The sequence below is a fragment of the Pelmatolapia mariae genome, linkage group LG20 (genome assembly GCF_036321145.2).
Source record: "Pelmatolapia mariae isolate MD_Pm_ZW linkage group LG20, Pm_UMD_F_2, whole genome shotgun sequence".
Taxonomy (NCBI): domain Eukaryota; kingdom Metazoa; phylum Chordata; class Actinopteri; order Cichliformes; family Cichlidae; genus Pelmatolapia; species Pelmatolapia mariae.
Window position 1 is genome coordinate 28,818,850 of NC_086244.1, and position 16,908 is coordinate 28,835,757.

The 16,908-nt window shown below is 41.7% G+C and overlaps 1 protein-coding gene across 4 annotated transcripts in view; it reads left to right on the plus strand.

Moving 5' to 3' along the window:
* Positions 1-16,392, plus strand: part of clstn1 (calsyntenin 1) — a 37,460-nt gene extending 21,068 nt beyond the window's left edge. For 2 of the 4 annotated variants that reach the window (XM_063465469.1, XM_063465470.1), the window contains 15 exons: positions 267-475; positions 1,172-1,321; positions 1,571-1,756; positions 1,844-2,092; positions 4,597-4,718; positions 4,867-5,029; positions 5,348-5,398; positions 6,359-6,516; positions 6,829-6,977; positions 7,927-8,171; positions 9,589-9,759; positions 9,966-10,111; positions 10,221-10,356; positions 11,148-11,332; positions 13,154-16,392. In XM_063465469.1, the coding sequence (XP_063321539.1) occupies positions 267-475; positions 1,172-1,321; positions 1,571-1,756; positions 1,844-2,092; positions 4,597-4,718; positions 4,867-5,029; positions 5,348-5,398; positions 6,359-6,516; positions 6,829-6,977; positions 7,927-8,171; positions 9,589-9,759; positions 9,966-10,111; positions 10,221-10,356; positions 11,148-11,332; positions 13,154-13,348 (2,515 nt within the window). In that variant the 3' untranslated portion in view covers positions 13,349-16,392. The remainder of the gene's footprint in view (positions 1-266; positions 476-1,171; positions 1,322-1,570; positions 1,757-1,843; positions 2,093-4,596; positions 4,719-4,866; positions 5,030-5,347; positions 5,399-6,358; positions 6,517-6,828; positions 6,978-7,926; positions 8,172-9,588; positions 9,760-9,965; positions 10,112-10,220; positions 10,357-11,147; positions 11,333-13,153) is intronic. The other 2 variants (XM_063465471.1, XM_063465472.1) reach the window with 1 other exon arrangement.
* Positions 16,393-16,908: the final 516 nt, after the last annotated feature.

Here is a 16,908-nt window from a genome sequence, read left to right on the forward strand (position 1 = left end):
TGATGAAGTAATGATTACAAATAGAGTTGACTCAACATAAGAAGATTATTCTTTCCATCTGCAGTAATCACAAACAAAAGCCAGGCCACGGCTTAAAGTCAAGAATTGATTTTATTTTAACCGCTCTAGGATTTGAGATCAGTCTTAGTTATCCATGAAAGAGGATGATCATGTAAGGTCTCATTTTCATAATAAAATAAAATAAATAAATAAACCATCGACTAACCAACTGATAACGTGTCCTAACTTGAATATCTCCCTATCAGGGCCACTGTCCACATCCAGGTGAACGACATCAATGAGTATTCACCAGTGTTCAAGGAGAAGTCCTACAAAGCCACCGTCATCGAGGGAAAGAAATACGACAGCATCCTGAAGGTGGAGGCGGTGGATGCCGACTGCTCGTTCCAGTTTAGCCAAATCTGCAACTACGAGATTGTGACCCCTGATGTGCCCTTCACCATCGACAAGGATGGTACGGATGTTCACATAGCGCCTTTGTCTTTGTGCCCACTGGAAAAAAGCTGCAGCCCACGCCCAAGACTCATGAGTGCAATGACACGCTTCACAGTGCCTATTGATTAGTTTAAATGATGATGCTGCAGGGCCGTCATTCAAAATTCAGCACAAACTTGTCGGCTTGCAAGACAATGACGGCGTTCTTTGAACGTCACCAAGCTGGTCAGTGATTAGTGCCGGATTTTAAGATCATTTCTTTAACAAAAAATAAATAGAAAAAGTCAAGGCCCAGTTTTCAAACTCCGACGATTATAATGCCTAACTAAAAAAATAAGGATGGGTGATAATATGAGGAGATCAGTGAGAACCGGTGATGTGACACTTTAATTTCACTTTCACTTTAATTGTGAGACTCTGCATACACAAAAGCTTTGAAAATAACTCTCAGTACAGAATCTCAATTCAAAATATTATGAATCCTAAGAGTGTTCCATCAGTTTATTGTTTGGCTTGTCGATAAATCCCTTTTGTTTTGTTTTTTAAATAGTCTTTACTCTATAATTCTGTTTGAAAAGCGTAATGTTTTAGTGCTTTGAGGATTTCTACACCTACCGATACCTCTGCCAATTTTAGCACAGCCGCAGCTTTGAGGTTAAACAAAGAATGGTCCTTCTATTAAAATTACATTTTTCTCCCCACCTGCTCTGTTCAGGCTTTATCAAGAACACAGAAAAACTGAGCTATGGCAAAGAGCGCATGTATAAACTGACCGTGACCGCCTACGACTGCGGAAAGAACCGAGCCTCTGAGGACGTGCTGGTGAAGATCAGCGTCAAGCCCACCTGCAAGCCCAGCTGGCAAGGTATGAAAGCTCTCCTCCTTTGTTGTAGCTCGCCTGCCATCACTGTTAAGTTGTGTCTTTTGTGTTGAATATAAATGATCACTGATGCAGTCCAAACAGGCTCAAAGGATAATTGAACTCCTTTAAACTATAAGGCCTCATTCAAACTCGAAAGAAGAGGAATACTTCTTAATGAGTGATTAGTATTAAAAAGGCTTTTAATTAAATAACATCTTTTAATGCTTTTTACTCTCTCTGCTTCTTTTCCAGGCTTCAATAAGAGGATTGAATACGAGCCTGGCACTGGTAGTTTGGCCCTTTTCCCCAGCATGCACTTGGAGACCTGTGATGAGCCAATCACGTCCATCCGGGCCAGTATTGAACTGGAAACCAACCATATTGGAAAGGGCTGTGATCGTGACACCTACTCTGAGAAGTCTCTGCATAAGTTGTGTGGTAAGGAACTGGAAATGGTTATTGTCAGTAGTTGTTTTATAACTCTGTGAGCCACATACAAATAAGTCTACCATCTTTGTTTATTAGGAGCCAGCTCCGGCACTGTGGAGCTCCTTCCTGCTCCCAGCAGCTCTGCTAACTGGACCGTAGGGCTGCCAACCGATAACGGCCACGACAGCGATCAGGTGTTTGAATTTAATGGCACCCAGGCCATCAAGGTTCCTAATGGTATGGTGAGCACCAGCCTGAAGGACCCCTTCACCATTTCTGTGTGGATGAGACATGGCCCTGGGGCCCACGAGAAGGAGACCATCCTGTGCAACTCTGACAAAGCGGGTAGGAGTCACAACTTATTGTAAATAAAATAAACATGCGTATTTAAAGGCTCCAACTATTATTCAACTGTTAAAAAGGGGGGGAAAAGATAACTGACTCACTGTAGAGATTAAATCTTCCTATCAGTCCACTTTAATTGAAGATTTAGCTTTATAATAAGATACAACATCTTTGTTTGTCTGCAGACTCCTCCGACTTGGCACGCAAGAACATCTTAAGCCCCTATCACATTGCCTGGCAACCAACTTGGTTAAAATGATCTGTGTTTAGCCTTTATGAAAATACAGCACCTTATGAAAATATCCTATTATTTTATCCATCCATTCTCATTCACTTATCCAATTCAGGGTTGTGGGAGGCTGGAGTGTATCCCAGCTACCACAGAGCGAGAGGCAGGGTACACCCTGGAAAGGTTGCCAGTCTGTCCAGGGTGTACCCTGGACACATAGAGACACTCAATCATTCTCATTCACATTCACACCTTTGGGCAATTTAGATTCAACAATTAACCTAACCCCACTAACTGGATGACTGTGGGAGAAAGCCAGTGTACCCGGAGAAAACCCATGCAAACTCCGCACAGTGGAATTGAGCCTTCTTGCTGTAAGGCAACAGTGCTAACCACTGTACCACCTTGATGTCCCTATTGTTGTAATTCCAGTAAAATCATACTAATAGCCACAAAAGTTTAATTATATATGCTAGACCGTTATATATAAACCACCTAGCAAAAGGCAAAAATGCCTTGTTTTTAGCATATAAATGACATGTACTACCCAATTTTCACCTTTCCTAATGTAATAAAGTGCATCCATTCGCCAACGGCATGATAGGATCAAATAATACTGTAACGCTGGCATGAAATATTAATAAAAATCTTGGAACAGAAGGTTTGAAGAGTTCTGTAGGACAGAGCGTCTTGTTTCATACATATAATAAGCATGGCACATGGACTCATTAATCTCAAAACTGTGCTATTAAAATATCTGGCGGATACTGATTATTGGTGCACATATGGTGTCTGAAGAGATCCTCTGATTAAAAACAAAAAAAACCCCTACCATTGAAACTTCAGGCTATAATCAGCGTTTGTGCTCAGCTGGTGGTCTAACGCATGGAAACGTGATTCCTTTTTAATTTCTTTCTCACATCCCGCTGAGCGCTTGCTGACCTTTCCATTTTGACAGTAGTTGTAAATTTTCTCCATGGTCACAAGCTCCTTGATCTTATGGACTGTAAAGTCTCTGCCGTGGCCAGTGACGGGGAGCCAGTTCATCAGCTTCGGCCCAGCTGCTTATATAGGGAGGATTAAATCAGGGCTGTGGCCTGGACAGGAAGCTCCCATACCCATGAGATCATGGGTCATTTGTGACCTTTGTTCAGCAGAGTCTGGAACAGAAAGATGAATCTCATTTTGCTTTAGCTTTACAGAACCACATAAAACTGAAATTTATTTGCAATCATTTAAACCATATTTTAAAAATTTTATTTGCTTCATGTTAATGATAAATTGCCTGTTTCTTATATGGTGTTTTTCTACTCTGCATGGGCACTTTATCTAACGTAGACCATTCACAACTGCATTCATGCAAGCACTTGCATCTAACGCTCACACTACAATCAACATATTAGGAACAACCTAGGGTTCAGTGTCTTGCCCAAGGATACTTTGGCATGCAGAGCAGTGAGGGACTGAACCACCTAACTTCTGATTAGTAGATGACCCGGTCTGCCTCCTTAGCTACAACCACCTTTGTGTCAGTTTGATGGTGTACTAATAAGTGTTAATTGGTTACCAAAAAACAACAACCTTCCCATAAAGGTTGAATCTTTCAGAATCAGATACAAGGAGAGGATGACCACTCTGTGAGAGACTATGTGGGCAAATAGTTCGGCATTTTAAGAGTAATTGTGAAGATGCAAGACAAGATAAAAATAAAAAAAAATACATAATCTATGTATCCATGAATCAGGGTATTTAAGGACCATCCATTTCTATCAGCACACTCATTGTACTGATGTTTTAGATGCATGGCTACATACATGTGAGGGCACCATTAATGCTAAATAATGTTCACAGGTATTGCGTCAGTCTGTAAAATCCCATCCAGGCATTGTTTTCTGTTTTCTCCTGAGGTTTTGCTAATTCCAGTGAGGCGTTGCTAAACCACACTGTGCATATTACAGCCACATAGTGATTTTTTTTAATAGAGAGAGGCTGCTAAAAGGGCCTGTATTCAGTCCACACCTTCTCAACACTTAGTGTTCTGACAGATTACAGATTTCGACACTGAGCTGCACAAGAGTTCAGTTTTACCTGGAGAATCATCAAGAAAACACATTTGTTATGGTTTCTTAAGCAGATTGAGATATTTTCTACAAATACATTGCTACACATTTCCATGGATAGTCAGATACTTAATTTATCCCACGAGGGAAATTATTGCATATTTTAGAGTTACAGTTTCTCATCCTGATCTCTTCTGTCGTTTTCTTCTCTGCAGAGATGAACAGACACCACTACTCGCTCTACGTCCACAACTGCAGGCTGATCTTTCTCCTACGCCAGGAGCCATCTGAGGCAGAGAACTATAAACCCGCAGAGTTTCACTGGAAGCTCGACCAGGTCCGCTGCTTCCAAAACTCAACTTTGTGCCAGTGCACAGCATGAGGCGGCACATAAAGTTAAAAAAAATAATAATAAAAAATCAGGTTTCAGTGTACTGCAGAGTCTAGATTTCAGTTTTTCACTCCTCCTGCTGTCATCTTTCCAGGTGTGTGACAAAGAGTGGCATCACTATGTGCTTAATGTGGAGTTCCCCACTGTTTCTGTATTTGTGGATGGGACTACCTTTGAGCCCTTCTTGGTTACGGAGGACTACCCACTGCACGCCTCCAAGATAGAAACTCAGCTCACGATTGGTGCCTGCTGGCAAGGTAAACTGTGTAACTGATTTTTGGAGAGCTCTCTTTTTTGACATTTATATAATTTATATGCATTGTATTGAAACACAAGTTCTTCTGAGTGAGTTCTTCTTTTGTGTGTTTGATACTCTATTAGAAAGAGTTAAAACTGTGTTCATGCTACATGACATAAACTATCTTGTATAAACGATTACTTTATATTCAGCCAACGGCGTATTAACTCTTTGTAATATTAATGACGTGACCTTGTATGTAGCATCTGAATCTCTCCTTCAGATCCTCAACCTTCCTCCCTGTCTCTTCCTGCTCTCTTGTTTCTGTCCTTTACAGAAAACTCAGGACATGACAATGACACTGAGACAGTCTCTGAGCCCAGTTCAGGTTGCTCACATCTTTCCCTTACTCCTCAGATATGTCCATGTGTCCACAATGTCCCACCATGCTAATTGCATCCTCATTCCATTAAGACTAGAATGATTCCTACACATTCTAGATGCAAAAATAATTTGTTTTGTTGCAGTATTGATGTTCAGTGGCGCCTGATTCCCATGTATTTTATTTTCTCTTCTAACTGCAAAAGCTACGCAGTTGTTGTTTTTTTTTTTTTCATTTTCCCCTTATTTCTTTATTTTTTGCCCAACATTTGATACACCAGCAGATCGCAAATAAATATATAACGAGTCAAGAGTCCGATCCAGCTGCAGCCTTTTAGCCATGCTGGCTTTTCTTTCAGAGCTTGACCTTGAGGCTGGAAGCAGTAACTCCTCTGTATCAGATAACAAACCTGCAGCAGAAGCGCGCACACACATCAGTGGATGAATACGCGACCTTGAGATGTAGAGTTTGTCGCTGACTCCGCAGTGGTGCAGACTAATGCTCATTATGATGTAGCTGGAAGACAGGAGTGGCGTACCTCTCTCAAAATGTCAAGACTCCAAATTTCAGATCATGAGCATTTTGCGGTCCTCAAGATGGCTCTGTTATTTTGTGAAAATGAGGTGACTAAAGAGGATTAATTCATCATTATCTTACGTAATCCCTTCTTTGAGTTTCTTTTTTTTTTTTTTCCTGTTGATGCCATTTCTTTTCCCACAGTAAGCCGTTCACCCTTTTAATGCAAATGTTGCATGCTGCCGCTGGCGTGCATAAGCTCATCAATCATTTGCCTGTCTTGCTCTTTGGGCTTCGGGCCTTTTGAAGGGCACACATACTAACTTGCATGAACTCCATTCACGCCAGCTTTGTACAGTGAGACAGCATGCTTGAAGCTCCAGCTCAGAAAAGGTGAAGCCTGTGAAATCTACCCCCTAAATAACTTCTATGTGTTGTCTTGGAAACCAGGTGGAAATGCTCGAATGGCGCAGTTTTTCCGCGGTAACCTAGCGGGGCTGATTATCCGCACCGGCAAGCTGGAGAACAAGAAGGTGATCGACTGTTTGTACACGTGCAAAGAAGGACTGGACGTGCAGCTGCCTGAGGAGGTAGCTTCAGCTATCAAGGTGAAGAGGGCAAAGAAAGCTTTGAGTTTGTGAATCTTTAAGAGGAAGGCTCATTTTAAATCATTTGACAGCTCGCTCAAGTAATGAACTGTGGTTCGTAACATCCAACCAAATAAAAAAAAAAAACAATTTTTAATCTTAAACCTGCAACTTTTGGAGAATATTTACCTCAAAAGTTGCATTTTTGCTGAATGAATTACTTTAAGTGGTTCTCCAGGACTGATGCTGGAAAGGGTTGTCTATGTTTGTTAGCTCAGCATCAGTCACAGGTCATGTTATTCACAAGTCCCTCACCTTGTTTTCTTCTCTCAGGTGGAATTCAACCCCAACCAGTCCTCTCTGACTGTGGAAGGTGACGACATCGATGCCTTTGACAAGGTCATGCAGCACATCTCCTACTTAAACTCCCGGCAGTTCCCAACCCCTGGAATCAGGCACCTGCGTATCTCAACCACAGTGAAGTAAGTAGAAGAAGAAGAAGCCAGAAGTACTTATTGTTTTCACAGCCTGGCCTCTCTCTTGTCACTTCATCTGTTGGCTGGCAGCAGCAGCCCTGTGTTGTTTATAAAGCAGGTCCTTTCTGCCTCATAGACATTCAGAAAGCTTCTCTGCTGCTGCTTAAAATGTAAGGATGGTTTATTGAGGTAAAATGGAGGTCAAGAGTTTTACCTGATGCCCATAACAAAGAGAATAAACACAAGGTGTTTTGCTGCTTGAGAATGAAAGACTGGAGAGCAGTATGCTTTTTTCCCTCCCCTTTTTTTTCTATTCTCTTTGATGTATGCAGCACTGGAAAGTCAGTAAGAACAGCAGTAGATTTACTGATTTATGCACGAGTATGAAATGAATGTATCAAAGCTCTCGTGGTTGTTCTGAGCCTAGTGTAAGATTTGTTCCAGTTTAGTATTTGTTCTTATTTGCACATGCACAACTGTGTGTCAGCTCCCAGCTTTATAATGCAGACTGAGTAATCAGACTAAATTATTTTTTCTTGTGATGGTAGTTAAATTTGTATAATTGATGAGGAACATTTGAAATTAGCTTTTTATATGTAGTTGCAGTCAAAGCGACATTTAATGTCAGTAAAAAGCAAGAATGTGTTCTTTATTTGTTACACATCGAACAGCTTGATGCATAAAAATACACAAATACACACAAGAACTGATGAAACAATTTTATTTTGCCATTTGTACAGATAGGTGAGCTTTAGGCTTCTACAAGAGCACAAATAAAGGTCTTTGTCTTTTATGCCGCACACTGTTGTTGGCTCAAATTTGTTCACATACCTTGCCTACTATTCAGAATGCCACTTTTCTTCTATAGGGAGAAGCAGCAACTTGATTTAAAAAAAAAAAAAAAAGACAGAAGGAAAATCAAATTTCTGAGCATTTAAAATTGTCTATTTCACAGATGCTTTAACGAGGAGTCCTGTGTAACGGTGCCAGATGCTGAAGGTTACGTGATGGTGCTGCAACCAGAAGAACCCAAGATCAGCCTGAGCGGCATTGACCACTTTGCCCGCAGTGCAGCTGAATTTGAGAGCCAGGAAGGAGTGACGCTGTTCCCCGAGCTACGCATTGTGAGCACCATCACCCGTGAAGTGGAGGCCGACACAGAGTCTGAAGCTGCAGAGGGAGCTGATGATGACCCTACAGGTAAGAGATGTGCACACTGGACTCTGAAGCAACTTCTTATCATGCTAAAAGGATTTAGCATATACATAGGAGCTAACCTGTACCTGTCCATTTAAACATGGCTGCATATGTAATAGTAATTATTGCCTTGATGGCATTACAGAGTGATGATGTGTTGGGGTGATTTAAGGCACATCCGGACTGGAGGAGCTGGGGATCGAACCACCAGCCTTCTCATTTTACCTCCTGAGCTTTGGGTGCTTGTTAAGAAAGCAGCTGGTCTTCCGTTTGCACCACACATAGGCCCGTGCACGTACTATGTCTTCCCCTCAACAAAAATAGAGCACACACACTCACTGGTTTGATTTCCCTTTAAACGTTCACCTGTCTGCACCTTTGACAGTGAATGATTCTGCAGTTACAGGGTGTGTACAGTACAGACGTCTGTGCAGAACTACAGTAGCAGTCTATGTTGAGGATTACGCTTGGGGGATGAAGGGATTGGAAAAACGGAGCGAGAGGGAGGGAGAGAGGAGAGATAAGTTGTTTACTACTTTGTGGGAGGGGTCAGTGACCGGCCGTGCCATCTGTTGGGCTTGCACATAAGTTAAGTGGAGGAGACACAATAGACAAGCTCTGAGGTTGACACAGATACCACGAGATACGACGTCCTGCGGTGAGCAGCAGGCCATAAGGGACAAAAGGGCTTACAGAGCTCTGCTGCTATCACCTGCATTACCCTGCCCCACCTTACACACCTCGCAAACAAGAGATGACACGGTAGATAATTAAGAGTCATTAAAATGGAGCTTTGAAGAGTCAAATGGTACAGGCAGTAGATGCATGAAATATTAATTTGTTTCATAAGCAAGCTGAGGATGCAGACTATTACAACATTATGATTTAAATAATAAAATCACTTTCTCTGATATACAAGTATAATAACATTGCTAAATCTGCTGTAGTTGTTTTATTGGACTCTAACTGTTGGAGCCAGGATTCTCTGTTTACCTGCATTTCTAAAGAGCAAGCTGCACGTTGCATATTCTATAATGTCAGTAGCTGACTCGTTTTAGCATGTCTCATCAGTTCTGGATCTTTCTCTCTTACTCCAGTTCTTTAGATTACTTTGTTTTGTTGATTGAACAGAAATAAAATCACAAATATTTGTTCCCTTGCTCTTACTCTGTATCTATTTGTTTGGAAAGGGCAGCCAGTTATTGAAGAAATAGAGGAGTGCTGTTTCAGATTTTCATCTACAAATTTCATTCTTTTGTTGTTGTTGTTGTTTTTTCCCTCATCCTTTTAAGATTTTCAGGTTTCGGATGAGAGTGAAGCCAAACGTCAAATATACATTACAGGCACAACAGACTGCTGCATTTCAAAAGAGTGCTCCAAATCTTTCTCCTCAATCGTTTTTGTCCTTTTGTTCTTTCAGTCCAAGAGACGGTGGTGTCGGAGGAAATCATGCACAACCTGGACACGTGTGAAGTGACTGTGGTGGGAGACGAGCTGGACGGAGAGCACGAGAGCCTTGAAGTGGACATGTCCCAGCTGCAGCAGCGCAGCTTAGAGATGAGCTCATCCAACATGGGGCTCGTCATCACCGGTACAGACCACCGTGCTCGGCTAGGAAGCCTTAACTAGCATGTAGCCCTGGTTTCTGCAAAACCTCTGATAGTTCTGTGAGATTAAAGAAGGAAAAATGACTTAAAGGTTTAAAAAAAAAAAGAAAAAAAAAAAGATCTGGAATAGTACATTTCACCAACAAGAGCTTGTCATTAACACTTCTCCCCCCCCCTCTCTGTGTTCCAGGTGTGAACACCATGGCCAACTACGAGCAGGTCCTGCACCTTATCCGTTACAAGAACTGGCACACTGAGGCTCTCTTTGACAGGAAATTTAAACTGGTCTGCTCTGAACTCAATGGTCGCTACATCAGCAACGACTTTAAGGTCGAGGTACGTCTGAGCGTTTGTCACGTGCACACTGAACCGTGACCAGCCTATCCTGGTGTTATCCACACACTTGTGTGCCCTCACTTCAAGTGTGGTCTTTATTTCTCTCTAGGTTAATGTAATCCACACGGCCAGTCCCATGGAGCATGCCAACAATGCCATGGTGCAGCCCAACTTCATCAACCCTGTCCATCACGCCTCTGTGGATCTGTCTGGGCATAATTTGGTCAACGCTCATCAGGCCTCAGGTACTGAAACATAGAGAACGCTTCATCCTTTTTCAGCAGGTTGCGTAGAAAATCAGTGGTCATCTGCAGCCATCGATTCACCAAAGTTTCAAAAAAAAAAGAAAGAAGAAAAAATCAAACATGGATCTGTTTCAGCGACGTGGAAAAAGACACAAAATCAAAGTATAAAAAATCTTTCCTGCAAAAATTCATTTAAGGATGCCTGGAAAATAAATTAAGCAGTAGTGTTTACTTTTTTCCTCAGTATTGGCTGCAATATCGTGTGTTTATCTGTTGAATGCAACACTAAATATCATAATCAAACCAGTAATCAGCTTAATTGTTGCTGTAGAAAAAGATTTGTGATATGAAGCAGGAGGATTACAGCCTACTAAGCAGAAGTGGGGCATGTATGAAACACTAGTAGTGTGTCTGTTTTTTTAATGGACCAAGTTAGGGATTACTTTTGAGCGCTGTTTGTGACATCTGTACAGGCAGTGTACACTGAGCACGACTTTTTATTTTCCGGCTTCTGTATTCTTCTAAACTGACTGCCTCGCTAAGCTCGCCACTGCACCAGGGAGGGCTCTTCCTGCTAATATGGAAAGTGGAGCAGGTTGGCGCGAGACAGGCTAAGCTATTTAAAGAAAAACGCACACCTTGAACAGCCAAAAGCATGTGTGTACAGATCGCTGGGAGCACGCCATAAAGCCAAAGCGGCTGTGGAAGCTGCGTCTCCACATATTTGATCGTGAAGTGTTGTTTTGCATCTAATCACTGTGTTTTTCCTGATGTGGTTTACCTCCTCGTAGTGGTTCCCAGCGCTGCCACCATCGTCATCGTGGTGTGCGTCAGCTTCCTGGTGTTCATGATCATCCTGGGCGTGTTCCGCATCCGAGCTGCACACCAGCGCACCATGAGGGACCAGGAAAACGGCAAGGAGAACGAGATGGACTGGGACGATTCAGCCCTCACCATCACCGTAAACCCCATGGAGGTAAAAGCACACGAGAGGAGGAAGCAGGGAAGCAAAATAAGCAACAAAAAAAATGATTATGATGGTGATTAACTGGTGAAAAGCTGTTTAACAGAATTTCGCTGCTGGTGTTAGGCTGTAGCCCAGACAGCTTTTCGCCTGCTAATGCGAACTGGGTGATGTTAAAACTGTGCCCTAGTTTTGTCTGAGCCCCTCGTAATTAGCAGCCTTGTGGGGACGGGAGACAGACTCTGTTGCAAATATGTAAGTCACATTACCTCACTGACGCACAAGAATGAAACGAAAGAAACCAGCTTCTTTTCCCAAAAGCCCAAAATGAAGCGAATGAGTCAGCTCGTGGGCTGAATATATTTGTACAAGAAGATTCATGTCTTTCTGAGTCATTCAATTACTCGTTGTTGCGTTACTGTTTGTTAAAATGACCGATTATTTACAATGTTTTGATTTGCTTTAACTCCCATCCTGTTGTGACTAAATCACAAAGGTGGTTTGCCACAGCACATCTGCCGAGTGAGACTTTACACATTTGACCAAAATGAATCTGATCATATACAAACTCTCCAGTGAGACTTAGCCCATCGAATACAGATTTGTTAAAAGATGATGGCCTTTTTTGGTAGCTCTGTTTTGTTTAACAGTTTTGTTAAACAGAGCTGAAATGAGACGCTCAATATCCTGAGTATCTTGGAAATGACTCTTTCAAAGTGGTTTGTTATTTTTATTGAATGGATTTGGTTCATAGGAGAAAGTTATTGAGGTAATGCACCGTTTCTCAAAGGCAATACAAGACGTGCATTAAATCCTCTCCCGTGGTTTTATTGTATATCGCTGCCTTTTAATGCTAATCTACATCCCATGTTAGCTTTTCACCTGATGTGTTGAACTTCCGTCATATTTACATCAACATGTACTTGAAATGTCTAAATCTATTTAGGTTTGGTTAATGTGTCTCATGTGCACAGTTCAACAGCATCGAGTTTACCTTGAAAGGCTCACTGCTATGACTGTTGGTTTTTTTTATTGTGTCTAATGGCCCCAGTATTTTCTAATGTGTGAAATTCAGAACGGTGGACTTGATACACTTTTGTCACCACCACAGAGGATTTTAAGCAAAGCCTGTAAGACCCCAAAAGACAACTAAAGTGCACGATGGCAGATTTATTTCAATGGTTCAGGAAAACAGTTTAACAAAATCTTAAGGAGGTAGGTGTATTATTGTGAAGAGTCTATAATCAAGAGACGTCTTCATAAATGGGAATGCAGAGGATTTACAACAAGGAGCAATAAGAAGGCCAGATTAGTCTTTGCTAGAAAACATCTAAAGGAGCCTGCACTTGTCAGATTAGCAGAGGCTGCTGTGTTGTTGTCCAAACACAGTTACATACATGAAAATGATGTGAAACAGGAAGGTGACGTGCACAGTGCTCAACAAAGCCATGACCTGTATAAAGTTTTTCTAACACGGATTTAATAATAATAATAGATTGCATTTATATAGCGCTTTTCGAGACCCTCAAAGCGCTTTACAATTCCACTATTCATTCACTCTCACATTCACACACTGGTGGAGGCAAGCTACAGTTGTAGCCACAGCTGCCCTGGGGCAGACTGACAGAAGCGAGACTACCATATCGTGCCGTCGGCCCCTCTGGCCATCACCAGTAGGCGGTAGGTGAAGTGTCTTGCCCAAGGACACAATGACCAAGACAGACAGAGCTGGGGATCGAACCGGCAACCTGCCCAATTTAAGTAATTGAGTAGTTAAGATCACAAAATGAGTGCCCACAGTCTCCATCTTTTCTCTCGCTGTCACTAATGCAGACGTACGAGGACCAGCACAGCAGCGAGGAGGAGGAGGAAGAGGAGGAGGAGAGCGAGGACGGCGAGGAAGAAGATGACATCACGAGCGCTGAGTCAGAGAGCAGCGAAGACGAGGAGGGCGGCGAGCCGGAGGACCAGCAGGGGGCCAGCAGACAGCAGCAGCTGGAGTGGGACGACTCCACCCTCACCTACTAAACACACACAAGACACCCAAACAAGAGCTCCCGACACACACATCAGAAACTCACTCATACTCCCTCCCTCCCTCACACACACACTCACAAACACAGCACTCCCTGCAGTTTCATGTCTAGGAGCCATGATGTAAAAACTTAACAAAAATAAAATTTAAAAAATCAAGAAAAGGAGAAACATAAAGTCCCTTCAGCGTATATATGGTCAAGGTTTTCCTGTTGTTATCTTAGTGGTGGTACTCAGTGTAGTGTAGTCATCACCAGATTGCTGACTTTTTTTTTTTTTTTTATTTATTATATTTTAATTCCCAGGAAAACCTGGCTTACATTGGAACTGTGTGAGGAAGCCAACCCTGCACTTTTTTTGTTTTCTCTCAGATGTACGGCTTTGAAGAGCAGAGTAATCGCTTCTCCTGATGTATATTCTTTGCTAATGCTTGTAGATTTATTCGCTAAACTCACAACTAGCTCCGACTTGGGTTTTCTTGACTTGTAGTCCACAGTGAATCGAAAATGATGCTTTTAACAAGTAGACTACATTTTCCTCTTCCATTTCTTTTTTGTTTTTCTTTTTAGTGCATGGAGAAATTTTGGGGAAGTCATGTGTAGAGAAATAAATTGCTTTTTAAAGATTTTTGTAAATATAATGAAACCATGTAATTAGTCAATGTGTTAGTGAAGACCTAATCAATGGGGTCCAATATCTACGATTATGTAATGTAGACTATTTGTGTCACACAGGCTGTCGCAGCATGCCGCTGAATTTCTGCAAAAGCTGTTCCATCACGCTTGTACAAAATGTCTCGCTTCATGATGCGAAACCGAGGACTGTTCAGCGGAGGTTTCCATGACAAAAAGGTGTCCATTTCGTCCCTTTTATTTAATCTTTTGCGAGGAGTAAAGTAGTTTCTTTTGCTTTCTCGTAGGCAGAGGACTTAGTTGACGGTTTCAGCTTCACATGATGCTTTTGCTTCGCTTGCACGCGTGGCAACGCTCTACTCCTGGCTTTAGTGTTATTTCATTCCCAGCAGATCTCACTGATGTACACTGCAGAGGGAATCTTCTTTCAGTTTCAGAAAATGTCGTGTGGAATCACAAAGATCGGCTCAGCAGTGCCGTTCGTGGTGAAAATAAGGGTACTAAAATGTCCTCAGCAGCTTTAAAACCTTTGTCCCTGTCCCAGTCCCTGTTGTGGTTCAAGGAGAAACCCTTTCAAGCTACTGAAAGAAAATGTTTATGAGCTTTAGTGGAGACTGGCTGAATTGTTGAATTGCTGGCAATGTTTTTTTTCTTTTCATGGCACGGCTATTTTACCTAAAATAATAATACATGGCCTGTATGAAGTACATTTTTAAACTGTTTGCTTATTGCTGAAGCATCGTCGTCGACGCAGGAAAACACTTTAAAAATGAATCTTCTTTGAATCTTAAAGTGAGATATTTTTTTGCAGTAGACCACTAGATTTTATTGTACATGAAACTGTACTGTAGAGTTGTTCAAAGATATTTGTTTACATTTGGTAAACTTATTTTCCTTCGGGTATTAGTATGAGGCTTATGATTGGGAAAGTGTGTCCAACCTCTTGTCTCCTCTCAGACACTGTTGTCCATAACTGTTGTATATAATCTTTCACCAGACCAGATAAAAACGTGCCGTCACACTGAACGATTTTAGTGTTTGTCTTTTCTGGGGGGGTACAGACTAAAAATATAAGCGTTTCCCAAACCTGCATTTATTACGACCATGTTTGGGGCATTGGATTGTGCAGAAAATGGCATTATCGGGATTGGAAAAGTCTTTGCGTGCAAATCCGTTTTCAGAGGCCAAAATTGATTAAAAACACCATCAACGCTTATTATTGTTGTTGTAAAAAGTTTCCAGGCTACTTTTGTTTTCAGCTCAGTGAATCCATTTGATTTATTTTATTTTAATAGGTGTGTATTTGAAACGTAGTGAACAGTCTCCCTTCCATGATGACTTTGGCTTGTTTTAAAAAACTAAAAAAAAAAAAAAAAAATTAAAAAGGGGGGGCGCCAGGTCTGAGCCGGCTGAGATGGGAGTGCCTTTTGCCGATCATAGCGTAATTAGCTGGTCTAACAAACACACTTATCCGTGCTCTTTTATTTTTTTTTTAATGCTAGATTTCTTTCGTAGCTGGGGAGACGTTTTCTCTCAGTTTGTCGCGATAATAGGCCGACGCTAGTTTTATTACAGGTGAAAACATTTTCCATAGATGTCACGTGTCCTTGTTGATGTGTAGAGGAAGTAGATCCACATTGTATCTTCTATAGATATTGTACTTAAAAATCATATTGACGGAATCCACCTTTAAAAGATGTACATTATGAAATTGCTTTGGCAGCATACAGCGGGTATACTGACCTATTTGTGTATAGTGGAAGGTGAGTTTCTTTCTTCTTTTTGAACAGTGTCCTGTTGCTTGAGCTGTTGAGAAACTTTTTTTTTTTTTTTTTTTTTTTTTTTTTTTTTTTGAGGGCAGCATGAAATTTCACAAGAGTATATATGCCTGTCAGTGCCGCAATTCTCACGGTTTCATTGTGTCAAACACTTCATGTCCACATTTCAGCTACAGTTGAAAGGTTAACTAGCATCTCGTTTTTCGGGTTGTGTGCTTTCTGGTGCGCCCCCAATGAATGTCACTGCCTAACAATCTGAAATGCAGCCATACTGTAACAACATCAAGATGAAGTAAGGAAGGGTTGGTGGGTGGGGGTATATTGACTTTGCATGAACCACAAGTGTGTGTACGCTCCATGTGGGCCTATGAGACCGGAGTGAGAAAGGAGACGTGATACACTACTGATTCTCAGATCGTCTGTTTCACACATCCATGACACTCCAGAAATGTTTTTTTTTCTTTGTTTTAAAATCTGCTCAAAATGGACGGTGACGGTGTTTTCAGCGTGGTTGGATGTTTCCTTTGTGCTTGTTGGAGCTGCTCTCTTTTCTACCAGTTGAAAGGCAAATGTAGTGAAGTTGATGCTTGCTCGTAAGCAAAATAAAGGATGATGAGATGGGGTATAACTTCTGTCTGCTCTTGTTTTCCTTCATTGTATTCTCTAGTGTAAACATGGTTCTGGTGCACAGCATGGGAACACACCCTGGGTGGTGCTGTGGAAAGTCTTTTTTTTAAAAAAAAATATTGAGCATTGTTGCCCTCTGGTGGTGAAACAGATCTGCTACAGCTCCACGATAAAATATAGAGCTGGTGGATTTATTATGCTCATTTTCAACTCCATGCTTTTATTTTTGCGCTCTATCAGGGCTGCTTTGCATGATTCACATTTCAAACTGTGTATAGTAGAACCACCAGTAATACCAGTAATGCCTTAATGCTTGGGTATATTTCTCAGTTCCCTTTCTTAGAATTGGCTGCCCCTCAAAAATGGGTTTGAACAGCAGGTGGGTGGGCCTCCTGTGCTCAGAGCATATTTATGATACCCACTCTCAGTGACATCATACAGAGCCAAGATTTGAAAACTGTCTGAAGTGAACCTTGAGAGCAGTTTGAAGCCAAAGCTTTAGGCACTCCGGGACGAC